This window comes from Oryctolagus cuniculus, chromosome 20 (genome assembly GCF_051225735.1).
Source record: "Oryctolagus cuniculus isolate XC-2025 breed Fujian yellow rabbit chromosome 20, ASM5122573v1, whole genome shotgun sequence".
NCBI classification, from domain to species: Eukaryota; Metazoa; Chordata; class Mammalia; order Lagomorpha; family Leporidae; genus Oryctolagus; species Oryctolagus cuniculus.
The window spans coordinates 27,851,278-27,875,362 of record NC_142886.1 but is presented as its reverse complement, the minus strand read 5'-3'; the positions used below and the strand labels follow the sequence as shown (position 1 = coordinate 27,875,362).

Sequence of the window (24,085 nt, the reverse complement as noted above, 5' to 3'; positions counted from 1 at the left end):
CATTTGGGTCACCTGTGGCAGGAAACCAAGTATTTGAGCCATCATCTGCTGCCTTCCAGGGATGGGCACTGGCAGAAAGCTGGACTGGAACGTGGAGTAGCCAGGACTCCAACCAGGCACTCTAATAAGGGATACAGGTGTTCCAGTTGGCGACTTAAACCACTCAGCGAAACACCCAGCCCTTACACTGAAGTCTTAATGGATAACCCAACATCTCTTGCTGCAGCGTACACCCTGGGAAGATGGGACTAAAAGGGTGAGAAAATATTTATTAAGCTCCAGGTATTATGACAGAGGCATCATGCTGTATTAATATAATTCTTGCAAGAAGTTAATGAAGCAGGACGTGTTAATGCCATTGTAGCTCTTGGGGCTGCAATACTGGCATCCCGTATGGGTGCCGGTTCTAGTCCCGGCTGCTCCTCTTCCGATCCAGCTTCCTGATATGGCCTGGGAAAGCAGTGGAAGATGGCCCAGGTCCTTGGGCCCCAGCACCCGCGTGGTAGACCCGGAAGAAGCTCCTGGCTCCTGGCTTTGGATCGGGGCAGCTCCGGCCGTTGCAGCCATCTGGGGAGTGAACCAGCGGATGGAAGACCCCTCTCTCTGTCTCCATCTCTCTCTGTAATTCTCTTCCAAAAACAAACAAACAAACAAACAAACAAAAAACCTTAAAAAAAATCTGGCTCTTCAAGTGGCTAGAGATCGGGTTCTAATTTCCAGTTATTGGCAGAATTGGAACTGGCTTAGGTTTCCTGACTTTCAAAGAAAGTCTCTAAAGCAAACCGCACAGGAAACCCCGACAGGGACAAACGTGAAGGGCACAGGAAGGTACATCGGAATTATCCCTTAAACGTGCTCACGGGTGGCGCCAGCCCAAGCGCGGCGAGACTGTCAAAAAGGGCATTCTATAAATACCCCAGAGGAATTCGCTAATTAAATAAACGAGCTACCTGTCTTGGGCTGGGATTCAACGCGGAGAACCTCCCGCGAGGCAAGGGCAGAGAGGGCGCCAGAAGTCCGCGTGAACCCGGGAACCCGCTCTGGAGACGAAGGCTCGGCCCCCTTTCTTCGCTCACACTCTAATTGGCCGCTTCTTCATGGCCTCCGCCCACCCTTCAGTTCCGACCATTAAGAAGCCAAGTCCTCCTCACGACCTGGCTAGGGCATCCAATCAGGTGCCAGGCCCACGGGTCCGTCTAGAGAAGCCCCCTCTACTCCGGCGAGCTGCGTTGCTCTCGCCCGTGATTGGCCAGGCCGCAGCATGGGGTCCGCCTCCTCCCTCAGCAGATTGGCCATAGCTCCTCAGGCCCACGTCCGTCCTCGGCACGTCCCCGCCCCTGCTCTCCCCTCTCCTCAGCCGGGCCTTGGGCGAGTCCGGTCCTCGGGAGAGTCGGCCCCGCCCCCGCGTGACGGCCCGGCCGGGAATTGGTGGCGGTGCTGCAGCCATTTCCGGTTTCGGGGAGGTGGGTGGGGTGCGGAGCGGGACTTGGAGCCGCCGCAGCCGCTGCCGCCTCCCACAGATCTTGCCTTGCGCCTGGTGCTGCTGGGACGATGCGGCCGGGGCCCGGAGGCTGCTGCTGCCGCCGCCCGGTGCGGGCGAACGGCTGCGTGGCGAACGGGGAAGTACGGAACGGGTACGTGAGGAGCAGCGCCGCTGTCGCCGCCGCCGCTGCCGCCGCCGGCCAGGTACGATGGATGGGACCGAGCGGACGGGGCAGTGGGCCGGGGCCCCGCGAGCCGGCGCCCGGGCGCGGCTCAGGTGTGCTGGCGGCGGTGTCCGGGCGCTGACCGGGCCTCCCGGGGCTGGCGGCTCAAGGGCGGCGTCCGGGCTCTCCACCGCTCGTCGCCTGAAGGTCCTCCCCTCCCCCCCGGAGGTCTGGGCTGTGCTCGGAGCCCCGGGTCCCTTCCTCTGTCGCCTGCAGCCAGCAGTGCGGTGATGACCGCGCGAACCCCACTGGGGTCCGCTTCGGGGCGCCTCGCCTCCCGGCCCAGGTCCCGATCCTCACACCCTCGAGGTGGTTGCCTCCTCTTAGAGCCCTGCAGCCGCGCCTGGGGACTTGGAGAGGCGAAGAAAGTTAGGAGGTGGGGCCAGGGGGAAACAGACTCGTGTCTTCCCACACTTCTGGGCTCCTCGGCACGCCAGACATCGGATCTGGCCCTGTGCCTCCTAGTCTGTCCAGGCTCCGGGCTGAGTTAGGTGGTCGCGTTGACCACCTCGAGCTCACGCAAGAGGGCTGTTCAACCTGATGGTGACTCGGGATGAGTCTCTGTACTAATTAACCAGGACTGAGTCATCCACCAAGTTCAGGCGGTCCTAAAATATTCTGCAAAGATCTGAATTCAGTATGCACCTTCCAGTTCCCTGGACTGACAGGTAATGTGCAGACGTGATGAGCTGCTTCAAAAGATTCAGGTCGGGGTCGCTGGAGGAGTGCTGTGATAATCTGCCACTGACTTTAATATGTATGTCTTGGTCAGACATTAAGAAAACACCTCTTTTTGAGTACTCTCGGCGCCTCCGCAGGAGTGTGGCCTGCAGTTGTGGCTGCATGGGGTTCTAACTTGGGCTTTCCTAACCTCAGTGTCTGGCAGCCTCCTCCCCAGGCCTGTCCCTGTTTGGTAATAAAGCCATTTCTCCAGGTTATGTTGAGATAATGAGACCAGTGAGAGTTGGAGGCAAGAGATCAGAGAGCCTTGACCTCTGCTAAAGTTGTAAGGTGTCCAGGCAAAGTCACACACGGATTCAAAAGGTTTCACTTTTTAAGGGATAATTGGGTGAGAGAAGACATGAGAAGAATTGGCTCGTCATTAAGTGGTGAAGAATTTATTTTCCTAGAGTTTTAAATGGCTGATAAGACAAAGTTGTGTGAAGTGTAACAGGGAAGTTTTGTGGTTGGAGTTAGAAAATTCTCCCAGCGTTGCAGGTGACTGGGTGAGGCATGGTTTTAACAAGAGCCATGAAGCCAAGAGAAGTGTTGGCTCTCAGAGGCGCGATGTGTGTAAATGCTCTTTGCAGCCCCCAGGAGTTCTGTTCTGACTTCCTAGTAAATCAGGCTCCTCCCTACCATAGTCTCAACAGCTTAGCATCTGCAAGCATGGTGGTTCTTCAGAGGTTGCCAGCCAGTAAGATGAAGAAGTAACAAATGACTGAAATGAAATTCAAAAATCTACGACGGTAATACCTGGCTGACCTTTCGGAACGTACTTTAGTGAAAATTTCCACTCAGAGCACCTCGGTGGCCCTGGGGAGAGTAGCCCTGGCGGAATGCCCTGGGGGCTGCAGTACCCCTACTCAGAAATGTTCCCATGATTTTCTGAAACAGACTTCAGCTCCCTGGAAGGGGAATATCTGCTGTGAATCTTTCTCTCTTTGTCTTAATCCAGAAGACGTGTTGGCAACTTCGCGGGTGCAATAGAGTATCTTGAGAACATTTTTAAAGTTGTTTTTTGCTAACGTGATATGCCAGTGCTCCAACCTGTCCTTGTGTTTTCTTTTAATCTGGGTGAAATGTTGACTGTTATACCATCACAATGCACACAAGACATTAGGCTCACAGATGTGTTATACTTTTATTAAAATACTGAGTACAATGTGGTTGAGATGGGACTTCATTTCCTTGCGTATACCAACAGCTGTCTTTTAAAGAGGAGAGAGGCGTTAGGCACTTGTAGGATCCCCTCACACTCCTGAGCGTGTTTCTGGGTTTGGAGGGATGACTTTACTACTGAAACAGCAATTCAGACTTGGGTGTAGAGTTTGATTCCATAGATGCTGTGGGAGGAAGGAGTTATGAAACACCCTGATGGGAGTGTTTAACAATGACAGTAGACACAGTTTTCACAGGAGTAGCAGCTGAACAATAAAGCAGTAATTTTTCTCTCTGCCCTTCAGTGAGTGGGAGGAGGATCAGCCTTTATTTGAGGTAAAAGGTGGCAATTAGCCTTAGGGAAACCTTGACAGAATTAGAAGGAACCTCTAGGGATTTATATAATTCGGTCCCTTTGTCTTTCTGTTGGACTTCAGGAAAACCAATCTTGAGGGAGGGTTCTGCCCCTTTTCTAACCCTTCAGGAGGATTTGCATTGGCTGGTGATCTTAACTACCAGTATTTTCTTTCTGTGGATTTACCATTTGATTGAATAAATGCCACATTTCTGGGGTACCTGAAATGTAATTGTTTTTAAAACTCAATGATAACTGTACTTTTAAAAAGATTTCCCGGTTCTTTATACCATATTTGAGATTTGCACACACACTTTACTCAGTTAACAAATAGGAAAGGAAAGGAATTCTCTGCCTTTGAGACAGTTTTGAACCTGATTTTCTTCCCATTTGGAGTAGTTTTAATGAGATGTTAGAAAAATGAGAACTTTCTAATTACTAAAATAGCTGTCTGAAGGAGAAATTGGGGCACAAGTTATGTTAAGTAATATGACAAGCTAAGTAGAAGCAAAGTGTTGGTCCTGCTACTTGCACTTAGAAGGAGACAAGTAACTAATGAAAGGTGCTTTACCGAATAGCTGCTAGCTTTTATTTCCACCGAGAGGAAACAGTACCTGGTGATTCCACATGATAGCAGTTGACCGAAAGGAGAGGTAGTAGTAGGAGTAGTTGGCGTGGTCACTATACCTGTTCAGGTTTACAGGGCCAGTGAATCGTCTCTAAGACCTTGAGACGTTGCAGAAATAATGTAGTAAGTGCTTACAACTTGTGGAACAAGACTTTTGTTTCAAGTGCTTTTTTTTTTTTTAAAGATTTCATTTATTTATTTGAGAGGTAGAGTTACAGACAGTGAGAGGAAGAGACAGAGAAAAAAGTCTTCCATCCACTGGTTCACTCCCCAAATGGCTGCAAACAGCAGGAGTTGGACAGATCCAAAGTCTGGAGCCAGGAGCGTCTTCTGGGTCTCCCACACAGGTGCAGGGGCCCAGTTGCTTGGGCCATCTTCTACTGCTATCTCAGGCCATAGCAGAGAGCTGGATTGGAAGAGGAGCAGCCAGGATTCGAACCGATGCTCATATGGGATTCCGGTGCTACAGGTGGAGGATTAACCTACTGCCTCACAGCACTGGGCCCCAGATACTTTTTTACTCCAGGAGGAAGAACATTTAAATTTTTACTAACTGGATCTGAAAGATTCCACAGCTCTTTGAGATTCTCAGGAATTCCTTTTAATAAGAATTCTAGGGAATATATAAGCAGTTAGATTCTTAAGATAGGTTTTTCAGAACTTAGATTTTCAAGTAAGGCAGACTCACTCACTTTTCAGGTGAGTCCAGGTATCCTTCGCGGCTGATTCAGTTAGATCCCATTTTTGAAAGAAAGAAGCAGTGTTTATTGGCAGGATAGGCATTTAGGAGGGATGGGTAGAGCAGTGTTTACATTCTGAGTGGGTGTGCCTTGCTTGATTAAATAAATGGCTTGCGGCTTTCTGAAGTTTCTAAGAAGGCTTCTATAATCTAATTTGCAGTTTGTGACTGAGAAAGTAAGCCCTTTGCTCTTGACCAGTTTATTCTCAGAAAATTTATCTTAATGTTTTTTGCCTTTAAGACTATGTTCAAGGGCCGGCACTGTGGCTCAGTGGGTTAACACCCTGGCCTGAAGTGCCGGCATCCCATATGGGCACCAGTTCAAGTCCTGGCTGCTCCACTTAGCAGCTCTCTGCTATGGCCTGGGAAAGCAGTAGAAGATGGCCCAAGTGCTTGGGCCCCTGCACCCACTTGGGAGACCCGGAAGAAGCTCCTGGCTCCTGGCTTCGGATCAGCGCAGTTCTGGCCATTGCGGCCAATTGGGGAGTGAACCATCGGATGGAAGACCTCTCTCTCTCTGCCTCTCCTCTCCCTGTGTAACTCTGACTTTCAAGTAAAATAAATAAATCTTAAAAAAAAAAAAAAAAAAAAAAGACTATGTTCAAGGCCTCCTATGAAGCTCAAGGCAGCTAATTTTCTTTTTTTTTTTTAAAGATGGATTTATTTGTTTGAAAGGCAGAATTTCTGGGAGGTAAGGAATGGAGAGAGGGAGAGAGAAATCTTCCATCTGCTGGTTCAGTCCCCAGATGGCTGCAATGGCCAGGGCTGAGCCATGCCGGAAGCCAGGATCCTAGAACTCTGTCTAGGTCTGCCATGTGGGTGGCAGGGGCTCAAGCACTTGGACAATTTTCCACTGCTTTCTCAGACACATTAGCAGGGAGCTGGATTAGAAGTGCTGCAGCTGGGACTTGAACCAGTGCTCATTTGGGATTCCTGTGTTGCAGGTGGTAACAGCCTAACCTGCGTCACAATGCTGACTCCTTCCTTTTGTTCATAAATTATTACTTTTGATTATAGAAATAATAAAACATGGAGATAATCCTGTGTTGGGAGCTCATTTTTAATGTGGTTGGTTGTAAATCAGTCAGTTGCTTCCTGACGACTTCTGAATACAGTGCGACGTCCTGCTACATGGAGATTGTGGTTCTGGTCCAGCTTTACTCAAAGTAGCACATACTGAGCTTGGGGAAAGTACTCAACAGTTTTTGTAATGTGTGGAGGTTTACGAAGAGTACTTTCCTGTTAAATGGGGTGGTGTTGAATTATTCTAAGTGAGCCTCTTGCTGCCTAATTAGTAGGTCTCTAAAGCAGGCAGACATTTGAGGCTTTTCTATCTGCGCCGTGCCTGATGTGTAACAGGAACTCAGGAGATGTTAAGGAATCAGTGATAGCAGAAGCCATGGGAGTTGATAAGCCAGAGGGGTGAGGGTACTAAGCTAGATGAAGAGGTGCCAAGGATGTGATGCTGGAGAGTCATCAAGTTCCTGGAAGAAGATACGCACGCACGCACAGGAGCTGCTAAAGAAGATGTGAGAAGAGCAAGTGGGGTGAGAAAAGCCCAGGGAAATAGGCTGTTTCGTTAAGGAGGGGTAAGTAGCATGTTTGGGCAAGGAGAACACAGATTATGGTCGTGATAGGAACGATTATTGAGTACCTGCCTGTGCCGGGACCTCTCCTGACTTCTTTATCTAATCTTCACAAGAGCATTGCTAGGTAAACAGCATCCTTGTTGTATAAATAAGAAGACTGAAGTCCAGATCACCCAAGGAACTGGCTCTGAGTCAGCAGTTGGTGAACCTGGGTTATGCTCAGTTTTGCCTGACTTTACTGTGCCTCTGGATTTGATGATCCAAAATTTACTGGTAATTTTTGAGACTTTAAATTGGATATTACAGGGGCCGGTGCTCAGCAGGTTAACACCCTGGCCTGAAGCGCCAGCATCCCATGTGGGCGCCGGTTCGAGACCCGGCTGCTCCACTTCTGATCCAGTTCTCTGCTATAGCCTGGGAAAGCAGTAGAAGATGGCCCAAGTCCTTGGGCCCCTGCATCCGTGAGGAAGACCTGGAAGAAGCTCTTGGCTCCTGGCTCCAAATCAGCTCAGCTGCAGCCATTGCGGCCACTTGGGTAGTGAACCATTGGATGGAAGACCTATCTCTCTCTCTCTCTGCCTCTTCTCTCTCTGTGTAATTCTGACTTTCAAATAAATAAATAAATCTTAAAAAATAGATATTACAGATGAAAATAGATATCATCTCTTAAGGATTGGTTATGGGGGCTGACACTGTGGTGTAGCTGGTAAAATCGCGACCTCCAGTGCTGGAATCCCATATGGGTACCAGTTTGAGTCTGGCTGCCCCACTTCTGATCCAGCTCTCTGCTATGGCCTGGGAAAGCAGTAGAGGATGGCCCAAGTCCTTGAGCCCCTGTACCCAGAAGAGGAGGACCCAGTGGGAGACACAGAAGAAGCTCCTGGCTTTGGATCAGCCCAGCTCTGTCTGTTACAGCGATTTGAGGAGTGAACCAGTGGATGGAAGACTTTTCTCTCTCTGCCTCTGCATTTCTGTAACTTTCTGCCTTTCAGAAAAATAAATCTTTTTTTTTTTTTTTTTTGAAAGGCAGAGTGGACAGTGAGAGAGAGAGACAGAGAGAAAGGTCTTCCTTTGCCGTTGGTTCACCCTCCAATGGCCAACACGGCTGGCGTGCTGCGCTGATCCAATGGCAGGAGCCAGGAGCCAGGTGCTTCTCCTGGTCTCCCATGGGGTGCAGGGCCCAAGGACTTGGGCCGTCCTCCACTGCACTCCCGGGCCACAGCAGAGAGCTGGCCTGGAAGAGGGGCAACCGGGACAGAATCCGGCGCCCCGACCGGGACTAGAACCTGGTGTGCCGGCGCCGCAAGGCGGAGGATTAGCCTAGTGAGCTGCCTAGTGAGCTGCGGCGCCAGCCCAAAAAATAAATCTTTTTTTAAAAAAGAAAGTTGGTTATTGAGGCTGGTCTTTTCTTGGAATTTTATTGAAACATTGTAGCCTGTCTACTACAGGCCACGCATATTAGAGAGACTACTTTGGAGCTTTGTGCAAATCCCACTCTGAACGTATATTTCCAAAAATGCCCTATTTTTTTTTTTTTTTCAAGCAGGGACACTTTAGAACAATTTATTTCATTTTATTTGGAAAGTGGAGAGACAGAGGGACCTTCCATCTGCTTGTTTACTTCCCAGATTCCCTCAGTAACCAAGGCTGGGCCAAGCTGAAGTCGGGAGCCTGGAACTCCATCTGGGTCTCCCATGTGGTTGGCAGGGGCCCGAGCATTTGATGCATCATCTGCTGCCAGCCATGCTGCCTTAACAGGAAGCTGGGTTAGAAATGGAGTAGCCAGTACTCCAACCAGCTCTTCAGTAAAGGGATGTGGTATTCCCAAGCAGTGGCTTCATGCATTGTATCATGTCTATCCCTGTTTTTATTTGAGAGGCAGAGAGAGGGAGGCAGATGGATATACACAAACACATACAGAGTTGGTTTCCATTTACTGATTCGCTTCCTAAATTCCTACATGGTCAGGGCTGGATCAGGCCAAAACTGGGAGCCAGGAACTCAGTTCAGATCTCCTAGGTGGGTGGGAAGGACCCGGTCACTGAAGTTATCGCTTGCTGCCTCCCGGGTGTACATCAACAGGAAGCTGGAATCAGGAATGGATCTGGGTCTTGAGCCCAGACACTGATAAGAAGTGCAGGTGTCTTTAACTGTCGGGCCAGATGCCTGTTTCAAGAATTTTTAGTTACCAACTTTATCAGTTTTGTTCCTTTGGAATACTATTTACTGGCTGACCTAGGGTAAGAGATACCTGCTTCAAAATTGTAAGTAGGTACTCTATTATATTGAATGAGATCAGATTTTAAGTGCCTACTGTAACCTCTTTCCAAATTCTCATTAACACACATGAAGACAGATCCCCTCTACCCCTCCCCACAAAAAAACCTAGAAGACCGCAATTCAAAATTCAGTATTTGCTAAATTTGTCAAATTGTAGCCAATAAATTCATAGCCATTAAACAAGACCAATTGTTACTGTAAGAAAAACCACAAACTAAAGGGAAACAGTGGATTATTTAATTCAAGGCTTAAGGAAAACTGGCCATTTGGGAAAAAAAATTCTCGTTGGATCTTCTCTTCATACCGTACGTTGGCATACTGCTGACTGGCCCCTGAAGATATTATCCTTATCTTCCCTTTAGTGTTAGAGTCTCTGAGTTCTTGGTGGCACATTGCCACCCAGCTACAGTGTATATGTCCTGATCTCTCTTGTAGCCAGGGGATAGACATGTGATGAAATTATGGCCAATAGGAGTGGGACAGAAGTATTATGTCCTTTAAAACAAAAACTACTTTCCCTCCACTTCTCTTTACCCTTCTCATGGCCTGAAATGTAGCTGTGGCTGAAGGCGCAGGTGCTCATGAAGGGGGCAGAACAGTAAGGAAGACACCTGCCCACCTGAGGCTGTCTGTCTACCTCCACACTGATACCTCAAAGAGAAATCATTTCTGGCTTGTCTGAACAACTTTTTTTTTTTTTTATGTCGTATTTTAACAACCAAAACTGAAAAAATGATAGACTTCTGCCTCCAGATTGGGTTTAATAGGGATAGGGAAGCCATTGTTTTCTTAGTGATAACTAAGTAAAACTGTATAGATTACTCAAAAAGGCGAGGGTGTTTGGGGGGGTCTTATAGTACTTCAGGTTAAGCTCTCAGGGTGCTGGAATCCCATTTCCAAGTGCCCGGGATCAAGTCTGTCCTCCACTTCCAATCCAGCTTCGTGCTAATGTGCAGGGGTGGGGTGGGGAGACAGTAGATGATGGCCCAAATACTTGGGTTCCTGTCACCTTCATGGGAGATCCAAATGGAGTTCCTGGCTCCTGATGTCCACCTGGCCCTTTCTGGGGTATTGCATTTGTAGAATGAACCAGTGGATTGAAGATTGTTATCTCTCTCTCTCTCCCTACCCCCTCTCCTGTCACTCTGCCTTTTAGATAAATAAGTACAACTTTTTTTAAAAAAAGTTATTTTAAAGACATTGAAGAGCTATCAGTGCAAAACCAAGAGAGCCCTTTCTAGGCGAGCTGAAATTGCTGGCCATTTTTTCCTCCTGTGGTATTTGAAGAGTTTGAACATGAGCTGATGACAATTGGGTTTGCCATAGGCAGAACTCCACCAAGCAGAAAGAAAACCTGTCAGAGCTTATGGTAGCTGTATGGGTTGACATGACAGATTGAGTTCTGAGTTCCAGAAGAGCCCCGAATACATACACAGTTTTCAGCACAGGACATTTGTCAAGTTCTGGAGAGGCTGGAGGTCTGGTGTAGAAAGGTGACTTGAAATCAACCACGATCTCCCAAGGCCTCACAGATAAAACCATTGCAGAGGGAGGGGCCTGTAACAGATACACAGTGGATCCCACCCTTGGCACACATGGTCTTCACAGTGCACTCCACATACGGAGCCTTCAGCCCAGCCTGACCCGGCTGTTTGAAAGGAGGTGCTCAGGAAACAGAAGGAGGAAACAAATTGACTCTAGTATCTGAAGCATTTCTATATACTTTATCTAGGAATGAATCCAAAATTCTGCTTTCCTGGGAGGAAGGGAGGGTCTGTGATTGAAAAAGAGAGAAGGTTGGGCCAGTGCTGTGGCATAGCAGGTAAAGCCAACCCCTGCAGTGCTGGCATTCCCATATGGGTGCTGGTTCAAGTCTGGCTGCCTCCCTTCCTTTTATTTTCTTTTTAGAGATTTATTTATTTATTTGAAAGTCAGAGTTACACAGAGAAAGGAGAGGCAGAGAGAGAGAGAGAGGTCCTCCATCCACTGGTTCACTCTCCAGTTGGCCACAACAGCCGGAGCTGAGCCGATCTGAAGCCAGGAGCTTCCTCCAGGTCTCCCACACGGGTGCATAGGCCCAAGGACTCGGGCCATCATCCACTGCCCTCCCTGGCCCGGAAGCAGAGTAGCCAGGTCTTGAACCAGTGCACACATGAGATGCAGGCGCAACAGGTGGCAGCTTTACCCACTACACCACAGCACAGGACCCTGCCTCCACTTCCGATGCAGCTCTCTGCTATGGCCTGGGAAAGCAGTGGGAGGTGAACCAAGTCCTTGGGCCCCTTTACCCACGAGGGAGACCCAGAAGAAACTCCTGGCTCCTGGCTTCAGATTGGCCCAGCTCTGGCCATCTTCCATCCGCTAGTTCACTCCTCAGATGGCCGGAGCTGGGCAGATCTGAAGCCAGGAGCCAGGAGCTTCATCTGGGTCTCCCACGTAGGTGCAGGGCCTTAAGTACCTGAGCTATCCTCTACTGCTTTCCCAGGCCATAGCAGAGAGCTGGACTGGAAGAGAAGCAGTCAGGACTAGAATCGGCGCCCATATGGGATGCCAGCACTGTAGGCAGAGGATTAACCTATTGCGCCACAGCGCCGGCCCCTCATGTTCATTTTTGCTCCTTTTAATATAATTATTTTTACTCTTCATATTATTAGCTATATTTGGATTGAGATTAATGGTGAGTTTCTTCAGTTTACAAGAAGTCTGCTAAGAAAATTTCTGTTTTTAGGAAATGAGGTTTAATGCCAACTAATTTAGCTGTCCTGGAAATAATCTGCTTCTGTAGCCTATATAAAAGCCAGGCTTGTGCAGGAGGCAGTCAGAATATTATCATGGGGCCAGCACTGTGGCATAGTGGGTAAAGCTGCAGCCTGCAGTGCTGGTATCCCATTTGGGCACCAGTTCGAGTCCCGGCTGCTCCACTTTCGATACAGCTCTCTCCTATGGGCTGGGAAAACAAGAGAAGATGGCCCAAGTGCTTGGGCCCCTGCACCCACATGGGCGACCTGGAAGAAGCTTCTGGCTCCTGGCTTTGGATCGACCCAGCTGTGGCCGTCTTCCATCTGCTGGTTCACTCTCCAGTGTAGCTCTGTCTGTTGTGGCCATCTGCGGAGTGAAACCAGCAGATGCAAAACCTCTCTCTCTGCCTCTCTGTAACTCTATTCTGCCTTTCAAACAAATAGATAAATTAAAAAAATATATATCATCCTGCATGTACTGGAGAGGTGTCCATAGGTAGGTCTGTTGTAGTCCAACCAGGACCCACAGGGTTGATACCTCAGTCCAACTCTTGGCATTTTCAATCAGTGTGAGAAGAGAGGTGGGACGCCAGTCACTGCCAATGGCTTCTCCTGCCTTTGTAGCACCAGCCAGCATCTCCCAATTTAAACCTTTGGTAGGACAAGGACAGTGGAGAGTCCTGCTGCAGAATCACTGCTGGCCTGGCAGATGGAAGAGCGATTGTGCATTTAGCATATATGCATTAGATTTTTTCCATTAAAGTTATCATTTATTTACTCTTGTTAATACTTGGTGAGCCCCTGCTATGAGCTAGGCGTAAACTCCATTGAGAGAGGCACAGAGTAACAAAAGGATATACAGTATCACATCAGAAAGTTATAAATGCTGCACTCAGGAATAATAGTCACTGAGAGCGCACCTAGAGTGGTTGAGGATGACCTCTGAAGGAGGTAAGGTGTGAACAGAGAGCAACATAGAATAGGGAGGGAAAAGAGGTTTCTAGGCAGAGGCAGTCAGGGCAAAAGCCCTTAGCAGGTGGCTTCACATCGATGAGTCTGGGGACCCTTAGAAAGGCTGGCACGAGCTGGTGTTATGGTGCAGCTATTTGGGCCACTGCTTGCGAATCCAGATCCCATGTCAGAGTGCCATTTTGAGTCCAGGCTACATCATTTCCAATCCAGCTCCCTGCTAATGTGCCTGGGAAGGCAGTGAAAGATGGCCCAGTACTTGGGCCTCTGTCACCCATCTGGGAGGCCTGGATGGAGTTCTGGGCTCCTGAGTTTAGTGTGGCCCAGCCCTGTCCATTGTGGTCATTTGAGGAGTGAAGCAGGAAATGGAAGATCTCTGTCTCTCCCTTTGTCCATCATTCTGCCTTTCAAATAAAGAAAATAAATCTTTGAAGGAAAAAAAGACCTGCTTGGCTGTAGTCCTGCAACCTGGCGGACATGGAGGCAGAGAGGTGTAGGAGAACCAGATCATATAGGGTCTAGTAAACCCTGCAGAGGCTTTGTATTGTGTTACCAGAGATAGGAGACTGTCAGGGTAGTCATGATCTGACTTAGGTTAGCATTCTCCAGTCCTGTTCAGGAATCTGGCCTGGGGAATTGCTATTCTCCTTACTCCCTCAAGGTATAAACTGTACTGTAACATTGGTGTTTATCATTTCTAGATATTTAAAAAATATTCTTACTGTATTAGTACGGAGCCATACAATTTGTAGCATATATTAGTACTTAATTCCTTGTATTATTGATGAATATCCCTTTCTATGGATGGATCATATTTTGTTTATTCATTAATTGATGACCATTTGTTGTTTCTACTTTTTGGCTGTTATACAAAATGCTGCTATGATCATTTTTATGTATAAGATTTTAAGGGAACATACGTCTCATTTCTCCTGGGATCAGAATTGTTAGACCATAGGATAACCATGTTAAACATTTTAGTAACTGTTTGCTGAAGTGGCTGTATTATTTTGTAATCCCACAAGCAAATGTATGAGGGTTCCAGTTTCTCTGTGTCCTCACCAACATTTGTTATGTCTGATTTATTTTAACTATCCTAGTGGGTATGAAGTGGTATCTCATTGTGGTTTTGATTTACATTGCTCTAATTAAAGATCTGGGATGTCTTTTCAAGTGCTTACTAGCCATTAATATATCTTCGTTGGAGAAATAATCTATTCAAATCCTTTACCCATCTTTTGAAAAAATTTTGATTTTGGGGGTCCGTGCTGTGGCACAGTAGGTTAATCTTTTGCTTGTGGTGCTGGCATCCCATATGGACTCTGGTTCTAGTCTCGGTTGCTCCTCTTCCAATCCAGCTCTCTGCTATGGCCTGGGAAAGCAGTGGAAGATGGCCCAATCCTTGGACCCCTGCACCCTCGTAGGAGACCTGGAAGAGGCTCCTGGCTCTTGGCTTCGGATTGGCATAGCTCCAGCCATTGCGGCCATTTAGGGAATGAACCAGCGCATGAAAGACCTCTCTCTCTCTTCCTCTCACTGTCTGTAACTCTACCTCTCAAATAAATAAATGAAAATCTTTAAAAAATGTGTTTTGATTTTATTTGAAAGGCAGAGGGACAGAGAGAGATTTTCTATCCCCTGCTTACTCCTCATGTGCCTGTAAAAGCCAGCCTTCAAACAGGCCAAAACCTGGTGGGACACTCAGTCTGGGTCTCCCACAAGGATGGAAGGGTTCCACGCACTTGAACCATCACCTGCTGTCTCCCAGGTGCATTAGCAGGAAATTGAAATTGGAAGTGGAGCTAGGAGTCAAGCCAAGTACTTTGATAAAGGATGCTGGTGTCCTAATTGGTGTCTTAACTGCTACACCAAAGGCCCACCACTTTGCCCATCTTGTACTTTATTGAGTTGTAAAAGGACTTGTATTGTAGATAATGTAAAATAATCCTTGTAAAAGGACATGTATTGTAGATAATGTCATTTATTTGCTAGATGATCTGCAGAAATTTGCTCCTCTTCGTTGGGTTGTCTTTTCACTTTTTTTCCTTAATTTACTTTCATTTTATTTGAAAGAGAAACACACAGACATGGACATCTTCCGTTTGCTGGTTCACTTCCCAAGTGCCTGTGATAACCAGTGCTGGACCAGGCTGCAGACAGGAGCTTGGAATTCCATCCAGGTCTCCCACATGGAAAGCAGGGGCCAAAGTACTTGAGCCATTATCAGTTTCCTCCCAGGATGCACATTAGCAAGACACTGGACAATATGTGAAGGAGCCAGGACTCAACCAGGCCTTCCAGTATGGGCTGTGAGGGTCTCAGTTGGAGAGGTAATGACTATGCTCAAGGCCACCCTCCTATCTTTTCACCTTCTTGAGGTTGTCCTTTCCAGTACAAAAGTTTCTGGGCCAGTTTTGTAGCTTAGCAGGTTAAGCCGCTGCCTGCGATGCCAGCATCCCAGTTTGAGTCCCAGCTGCTTGCTTCTGATCCAGCGCCCTGCTAATGACCCGGGAAAGCAGTAGGAGATGTTTCAAGCACTTGGGCCCCTGCACCCATGTGGGAGACCCCGATGAAGCTCCTGGCTCCTGGCTTTGGCCTGGCCCAGCCCCTGCTGTTGTGATCATTTGGGGAATAAATCAGTGGATGGAAGGTCGCTCTCTCGCTCTCTTTCCCTCTCTGTAACTCTGCCTTTCAAATACATAAATCTTTTTTTAAAAAAAGTTTCTAATTTTGATGAAGTCCAATTTTTCTCTTGCCTTTGATTGCTTATACTTTGACTATTCAGATATCACAAAGATGTACAACTGTGTTTTCATCTAAGAATGTTGAAGTTATAGCTCTTATATATTGATTTTTTTGAGGCAGGGTCCAAATTAGTTCTTTTGTCTGTGGATAGCCAGTTACCCTCGTACCACTTTTTCAGAAGACCGTTATTTCTCTATTGAATTGTCTTGATATCTTGTCAAAAGTCAACCATAAATATTAGAACTTATATCTGGATTCTTTATTCTGTTCCATTGGCTTGTATGACTAGCTTCATGCAATACCTCAATGTTTTGATTACTGTGATTGTATAGTAAGTTTTAAAGTTGAGGAGTGAGTCTTTTAGCTTTGTTCTCAAGATTTCAAATATTTTAGATTCCTTACATTTCTGTATAAATTTTAAGGTTGGCTTGTCAATGTCTAGAAAAAGTAAGCTGGAATTTTATAGGAGTTGTGTTGAATTTGTAGGCCAATTTAAAGAGTGTTTCCATCTTAATAGTATTAAATCATCTGATCCCTGAACATCAGATGTCTTTCCATTTATTTAAATCTTACTTTTTTCAGTTGTTTTATAAGTTTTCATTGTGTAAGCTTTGCACTTTTCATTAAATTCTTTCCTAAGTATTTTGTTCTTTTTGATGCTGTTATAATGCAGAAGTTCGAACAATCAAATATATCAACTTACTTTATAATTTGTGCTGATGTGATTTTTAGGAAAATCATCCTTTGCTTCAGAGTCATGAATATTTCTCCTATATGCTACAGCTTAAAATTTTGTAATTTTCACATGTGGAGTTTAAAAAAAAACTTTAATTCCATTTTCTATGAATTTAAAAAAAATTTAAAGTTTTATTTAATTGAAAGTCAGACTTACAGAGAGAGAGAGAGAGGAGAGACAGAGAGAGATCTTCCATCTGCTGGTTCACTCCCCAGGTGGCCAGAGCTGGGCCAGTTCGAAGCCAGGAGCCAGGAGCCAGGAGCCAGGAACTTTTTCTAGGTTGCTTACATGGGTGCAGGGACCTAAGGACTCAGGCCATCTTCTGCTGCTTTCCCAGGCGCAGTAACAGGGAGCTGAATGGGAAGTGGAGCAGCCAGGACTCAAACTGGTGCCCATATGGGATGTCAGCACTGCAGTGTCAGTCCCAAAAATATTTTTTTGATTAAAAAAATTAGTATTATATATTTGAAAGACATAGAGTGATTTTTTTTTTCTATCTGTTGGTTTATTATCCCAGTGCCCTTAACAGCCTGAAGTGGGCCAGACCAGAGCAAGGAGCCTAGAACTCAGTCTAGTTTTCCCACATGGGTGGCTTGGACCTGAGTATTTGAGCCGTCACCTGCTGCCTCCCAGAATGTGCAATGGCAGGAAGCTGGCATAGAGAGTGAACCTGAGACTTGATCCTAGGCACTCCAGTATGGGATGTGATGTCTTAACTGCAGTGCCAAATGCCCATCCCACATCTGGATATTTAACAAGCTACAGTGATTTTCTTTTTAAAGATTTATTTTATTTATTTGAAAGACAGAGTTAAAGAGAGAGGTGGAGGCAGAGAGAGAGGTCTTCTATCCGCTGGTTCACTCCTCAGATGGCTGCAACAGCCGGAGCTGCATCAATCCGAAGCCAGGAGCCAGGAGCTTCTTCCAGGTCTCCCACATGGGTGCAGGGTCCCAAGGACTTGGGCCATCTTCTACTGCTATCCCAGGCCATAGCAGAGAGCTGGATCGGAAGTGGAGCAGCCAGGACTAGAAACCAGCGCCCATATGGGATGCCAGCACTTCAGGCCAGGGCTTTAACCTGCTGCGCCACAACACTGGCCCCAGCTACAATTGATTTTACAGAATGATATCAGAATTTTATTTTATTATTTTTAAAAGATTTACTTATTTACTTGAAAGAGTTACAGAGAGGCAGAGGCAGAGAGAATGATATGCTGGTTCACTTCCCAAATGGCTGGAATAGCCAGGGCTGGGCTAGGCTGGAGCCAGGAGCTTCATCTGTGGGTGCAGATATCCCATGTGGATGCAGAAGCCCAAGGACTTGGACCATCTTCCACTGCTCTCCCAGGCGCATTAGCAGGGCACTGAATCAGAGGTGGAGCAGCCAGCACACAAACTGGTGTCCATATGGGATGCCAGTGCTGCAGGTGGTACTTTACCCGCTATGCCACAAAGCCGGCCCTGGGGTTCTGTTTTATCTTTATTCTTATTTTTTCACATGGAAAACCCACTTGTTTCAGCATCCATTAAGACAGCAGTTCGGGGCCGGTTCCGTGGCTGTTCTTTCCCATATGCTTAAAAGTGCCATCGCTGTTACCTATCTGGTCCCATGTTCACAGTGTGCTCTTCTGGGTTTTCTGTTCTGAACCAGTTTCCTACTGTTTGGTTAAATCGTGCGTGCTACTCTGATTAGATCTATGGTAAGTCTTATTGTCTAATAAGTTGGTTCTCCCACTTAAGTTTTCTTCAAAACTATTTTGTTCTAGATTCTTTGCTTTCTTACAGAATTTTAGACTAAAATTGTTAAGGAAAAAGGAATGTGTGTGTGTATGTGAGAGAGAGAGAATTAAAAAAAAGGGAGAGTTTTTTTTTATTGGAACTGCCCTGCCTTTAAGTGTCACTTGAGGGAACTGGCAGCTTCACTGAACTCTGCATTTTGAGAAGGCAAGAGAGTTCTGTGTAACATTAACACTCTTTGAGATAGTGCATTTCTTCTTCTTTATTTTTTAAGATTTTATTTATTTATTTGAGAGAGTTACAGACAGAGAAAGGGAGAGACAGGGAGAAAGGTCTTCCATCTGCTAGTTCATTCCTCAAATGGCCACAGTGTCCAGAGCTGAGCTGATCTGAAGTCAGGAGCCAGGAGCTTCCTCTGGGCCTCTCACATGGGTGCAGGGGCCCAAGGACTTGGGCCATCTTCTACTGCTTTCCCAGGCCATAGCAGAGAGCTGGATCAGAAGAGGAGCATCCAGGATTGAACAAGCGCCCATATGGGATGCTGTCACCTCAGGCAGAGGCTTAACACACTATGCTGCAGTGCTGGACACAAGATAGTGCATTTATTTTTTTAAAGATGGGGCTTTTAGATCACTTAAATTGCTGCACTTTAGTAATCAGCAAACCTCTAAAAATATCAGTGAATCTTGCTTAAACTTATTTTGTAGAATGATAAGCTGATTAGATTCCTGTAAATGTCTGCTTTTAGTTTGTAGGCTAACAAATTCACATCTAGGGATTTATTCTTAGGAGAAAATCAAAAGTGTGAAGAGGTGTATAAATGCTCACACATTGCTAATATTGGGAAAAGCCTAAATATTGTGAGTGGTGATTAGTGAAATAAATTATACCGTAAGTCCACATTATGGAATTTATGTACCCTTTAAAAGAATCATGTTTGTCTATGTTGACTGACAAGAGAATATGGATGATATTAAGTAGAAAAAAGATTATAAGATTGTATAATCTAGATTGGTTACATCTAAGCTGTGGAGTTTTAGGAGATACTTGTTTTGTTACACATTAACGTGTTGGTTTTACTCTTTGCAAGTATGGTAGTTTTCCAACTCCAACTCCTGTTTCTTCAGATAAAATAGTACTGAAGTGTGTTTATTTTACAGGAGCATTTTACAATATGCGCATTTTAAATTTTATTGAATATATGCAAATATTCAATAAGCATATCTTTTTACAAAAGAAAAAAAATGTACTCTCCACCTATGTGAATTCTGATGAGGAATAAAATACAGATGCTATTCTACTGAAAGCCCAACTGTCCCCATTGAAATTTAATTCCCATGAGAAAAGGTTATTGGGTTCCTTTTGGCAAAGATGTCTACCTGTGTGTATCGGTTATGACCAGGAAATACAGTGACTAAGCTCGGCTGTGACCAGCCCACCCCTGTTTATCAGGGAATATCGCAGAGAAGGGAGATTGTTGCCGCCTGGGTTTCCTCTCCAGTAGTGCACATTGCAAACCCAGACAGCAGCAGGTAGAGGGGCAGAGCCAGAGGGTGGGGTTTCAGGCTCAGAGCGCTTCAGAGGTGCGGGAGAGCTCAGAAGAAGGGGCAGAATCTGTGGCAGGGCTGCACCTGTGCCCCAGCACCTGACTTGCCTGTCTGCATTATACCACGATGCTTCTCTCGAGATAGGAAGGTGCTGCAAAGGTGGCTTGGATGACAGGCTAGAGCAGTAGCTACCCTGTGGACCTGAGTGCCCGGTGTACACAGGAAGCCACTCACCCGACGTGGTCCATTCCACACACACTAGAAAGGCGTAGGGAAATGGTGATGTTTACATGTAAGTGTGTTTTACACTTAGCTTCAGAAGCACGTTTAGTCCATTCTACGTCAGATACTTACCGACAAAAATGAGAGATTCTATCCTAATTGCTAGGGAAAATGTGGACTCCCTACTTTTCAGAATGTCTCTGTTGAAACCAGAAATGTATGTTCAGAGCATGGCATAGCTGGTGGCATTTGGACAAAGCTCTGGACTATCCTCTCTAGTATGTGTGGCATGCAGTAGGGAGAGGCTAGGACATTGCAGTAAAATTCCAAGAACATACAGTTTCAGCAGAACTGATTTTAAGGAGCAGTAGCTTACACCACTTGGAAATGAATAGGCTTCATTTAATGGGAAGGACAGTATAGCAGTTCTTTGCTGCAGAATGGGTGGTTCATATTGAACATTAAGGTTTTTTTTTTTTAAGATTTATTTATTTATTTGAAAGGCAGAGTTACAGAGAGGGAGAGGCAGAGAAGTCTTTTTTTTAAGATTTTATTTATTCATTTGAGAGGTAGTTACAGACAGTGAGAGGGAGAGACAGACAGAAAGGTCTTCCCTCTGTTGGTTCACTCCCCAGATGGCTGCAATGGCTGGAGCTGTGCCAATCCGAAGCCAGGAGTCAGGTGCTTCTTTCCAGTCTCTCATGTGGGTGCAGGGGCCCAAGCACTTGGGCCATCTTCTACTACTTTCCCAGGCCATAGCAGAGAGTTGGATCGGAGAGTGGAGCAGCCAGGACTTGAACTGGCGCCACATGAGATGCTGGCACAGCAGACTGAGGCTTTAACCCACTATGCCACAGCACTGGCCCTATTTGTATATTTATTATATCATTCACAGGCCATACAAAATTATCAACTTAAAAATTAGCCTGCTAATTTTTATTGAGTGTATTGATGTACTGAATTTTGAGTTCTGCCTGTAGTTACCTTAACAGGGCCAGACCAAGTGATTTCATGGGCCTCATACAGCTTGCAGGCCAGACATTCCCACCCCTGTATTAAAAGGTAAAGAAAAATAACTCCCAGTGACTCACGGATAGTTCAGGAACAAAGGTCATCCCCCTCCACCCTGCCACTGGTACAATTTAGTTTCTCTTAAACCAGTTGAGTGTGTGTTGTTTACATTAGGTCTCTTTACCTCTGACCCTTAGCACATGGTTTTAAGCTTCTGATAGTTCCACAAGGCTTATTATGAAATATACAAGTCTCCTGCCATCTTCTGTTTTGCTTCCTTTTCTTTCCTCCCCTCCCTTCCCCTCCCCCACTCCTCCCCTCTCCCACTCCTCCTCTCCCCTCTCCTCCCCTCCTCCCTCCCTCACTCCCTCCCTCCCTCTCTCTCTCTTTCCCTCCCTCTCTCTCTTTCCCTCCCTCTCTCTCTCTCTCTCTTTCTTTCATTTATTTGAGACATAGAACAACAGGGGGAGAGACAGAGAGAGATCTTCCATCCACTGTTTCATTCTTCAAATGGCTGGAACAGCCAGCTGTGGGCCAGGCTGAAGCCAGGAGCTAGGAACTCCATGCTGGCAGGGGTGCAAGTACTTGGGCCACCTCCACTTTCTTCCTGGGTGGAATCAGAAGCGGAGCAGCCCAGCACTCTGCTACAGGATGCTGGTGTCCCAAATGCTGTGTAACCTGCTGCACCACATACCGGACCCTACCTCTTTTCTTCATCTTTTGCTGCTTTCAATTTTAGCAGATTCTTTTTTTTTTATTTTTTTTTTTTTTTAATTTTTGACAGGCAGAGTGGACAGTGAGAGAGAGAGAGACAGAGAGAAAGGTCTTCCTTTGCCGTTGGTTCACCCTCCAATGGCCGCCGCTGCAGCCGGCGCACCGCGCTGATCCGATGGCAGGAGCCAGGATCCAGGTGCTTTTCCTGGTCTCCCATGGGGTGCAGGGCCCAAGCACCTGGACCATCCTCCACTGCACTCCCTGGCCACAGCAGAGAGCTGGCCTGGAAGAGGGGCAACCGGGACAGAATCCGGCGCCCCAACCGGGACTAGAACCCGGTGTGCCGGCGCCGCAAGGTGGAGGATTAGCCTATTGAGCCATGGCGCCGGCTAGCAGATTCTTTTTTAAAAAATTTTATTTTAGATTTATTTATTTATCTGAAAGTCAGAATTACACAGAGAGAGGAGAAGCAGAAAGAGAGAGAGAGAGAGAAAGAGAGAGGTCTTCCATTTGATGGTTCACTCCCCAATTGGCTGCACTGGCTGGAGCTGTGCTGATCTGAAGCCAGGTGCCAGGAGCTGCTTCTGGGTCTCCCACACGGGTGCAGGGTCCCAAGGACTTGGGTCATCTTCTACTGCTTTCCCAGGCCATAGCAGAGAGCTGGATCAGAAGTGGAGCAGCCGGGTCTTGAACCGTCACCCATATGGATGCCAGCGCTTCAGGCCAGGGCATTAACCCACTGCGCCACAGCGCTGGCCCCCTTAGCAGATTCTTTAGGTGTTATCTCCATATTTCCAAAAAACATTTTTGTGTTACTGTGTCTTAACTTTTCAGTACTGAACATTTAAAAAATATTTATTTGAGAGGCAGAGAGAGAGAGAGAAATCTGTCTGCTGATTAACTCCCCAAATGCCTGCTTTAGCTGGGCAAAGGCCAGGCTGAAGCTGGGAGTCAAGGACTCAGTCTGGGTCTCCCATCGGCTGGCAGGGACTCAGCTATTTGAACCATCACCGACTGTCTTCCAGGGTAGGCATCAGCAGCCGAAACTGCAGTCAGGAGTAGAGGTGGGATTCAGGCTAAGGCATTCCAGTGTGGATGCCAGCATCTCGGGTGGTGTCCTGATTCAGCTGTGAGGAGAGCCCTGTGGCAGGGAGACACAAGGAAGATGGATGTTGCAAAAATCCATTAAAAAAAGACACTGAGGTTTTTGTTTTGTTTTGAGTAAAATATGCTAGTCTACTAGGACCTGTACAGCTCTCTGGTTATTCTTGCTTGTGATACATGGTGTTAGCTCATGTCTCTGTTAGGACATTTCCAGTTTCTTTAAAGTACCCTTGTGTCCAACAAGAAGATATTGAACTAAGGCACAGAAATTTACTGTTAGTTCTAGATGGAAACCAGAAAACAAGGTGGAGCAAAAGATGACTCTGCACGTAGGACGACTCGGCAGACTGGATGGTGATGCTCTTGGCCATAATTAGTATAGGAGGAGGGTCAGGCTTTAGCTGAGGGAATGATTAAATCAACTGTAAGGTTGTTGAGTTTGAGATATCCGTGGAATGTCTGAAGTGGAACTCGATAGGAGCAGGCTGGAAATGTGAATTTGGAGCTCTGGAAAGACACTTGGGATTGCATTGTAGACGTGTGTGTACTCACCAGTGTGTCGAGTCCACTTGAGAACTAAGTAAATGAGACTTCTCTAGGGAGGCTGTGGATGGGTGATGACCTGAAGCTGGGATGGCAGGTATACACGTGTTGCTTTTATTATCTCTGTTTTAGTCCAAGTAGCGAAGAAAATCAGGGACAGAATTCAATTGGAACATTTTAAAAATGTGTGACAAGTGAAAATTCAGGAACATATATTTGTTGTGGAAAAGAAAAACTGGTTGAGAAGGTTATAAACAAGGGATATGCCTCTTCCCAGTCCCACTCTCTACCTCAGTTACTTTTTTTTTTTATTTGAGAGGCAAAGTTACAGACAGTGAGAGGGAGAGACAGAGAGGTCTTCCTTCCATTGGTTCACTCTCCCCAGATGGCCACAACGACCAGAGCTGTGCCGATCCGAAGCCGGAAGCCAGGTGCTTCTTCCTGATCTCCCACAAGGGTGCAGGGTCTCAAGGACTTGGGCCATCTTCTACTGCTTTCTTAGGCCATAGCAGAAAGCTGGATTGGAAGAGGAGAAGCTGGGACTAGAACTGGTGCCCATATGGGATGCCAGCTCAGCAGGCGGAGGATTAACCTGCTGTACCATGAAGCCGGTCCCATACCTCAGTTACTTGTGTCTCCTTCCAGACATTTGTAGAGTATGTGTGCTTGGGTATCCATCACATGATTTTGATTATCCTCTCCCCTTATTACACTGGTTAGTTAGGAATGCCTTTTCAGCGACTCAGTAAATGTGGTTGACAGCCTACAGGTATGTGGACAAAATGTCCTGTTACTTTGATTTTTTTCCCCCTTCCTTTGTCCAGTGATGTGTTTTATTCTAG

General features: G+C 46.5%; 1 protein-coding gene and 1 long non-coding RNA gene across 2 annotated transcripts in view; one reads left to right on the top strand and one right to left on the bottom strand.

Moving 5' to 3' along the window:
• Nucleotides 1-249: 249 nt before the first annotated feature.
• LOC138847227 (uncharacterized) lies at nt 250-1,355 on the bottom strand. The gene is made up of 2 exons (XR_016226638.1): nt 951-1,355; nt 250-629 (listed from the first exon to the last, which is right to left on the bottom strand). It is a non-coding gene; the product is annotated as an uncharacterized LOC138847227 (long non-coding RNA).
• The window catches only part of SPTLC2 (serine palmitoyltransferase long chain base subunit 2), a 97,327-nt gene continuing 74,586 nt past the window's right edge, over nt 1,345-24,085 (top strand). Inside the window, exon 1 of the mRNA XM_002719571.6 lies at nt 1,345-1,686. Coding sequence (XP_002719617.2) covers nt 1,552-1,686 — 135 coding nt within the window. The 5' untranslated portion in view covers nt 1,345-1,551. The remainder of the gene's footprint in view (nt 1,687-24,085) is intronic.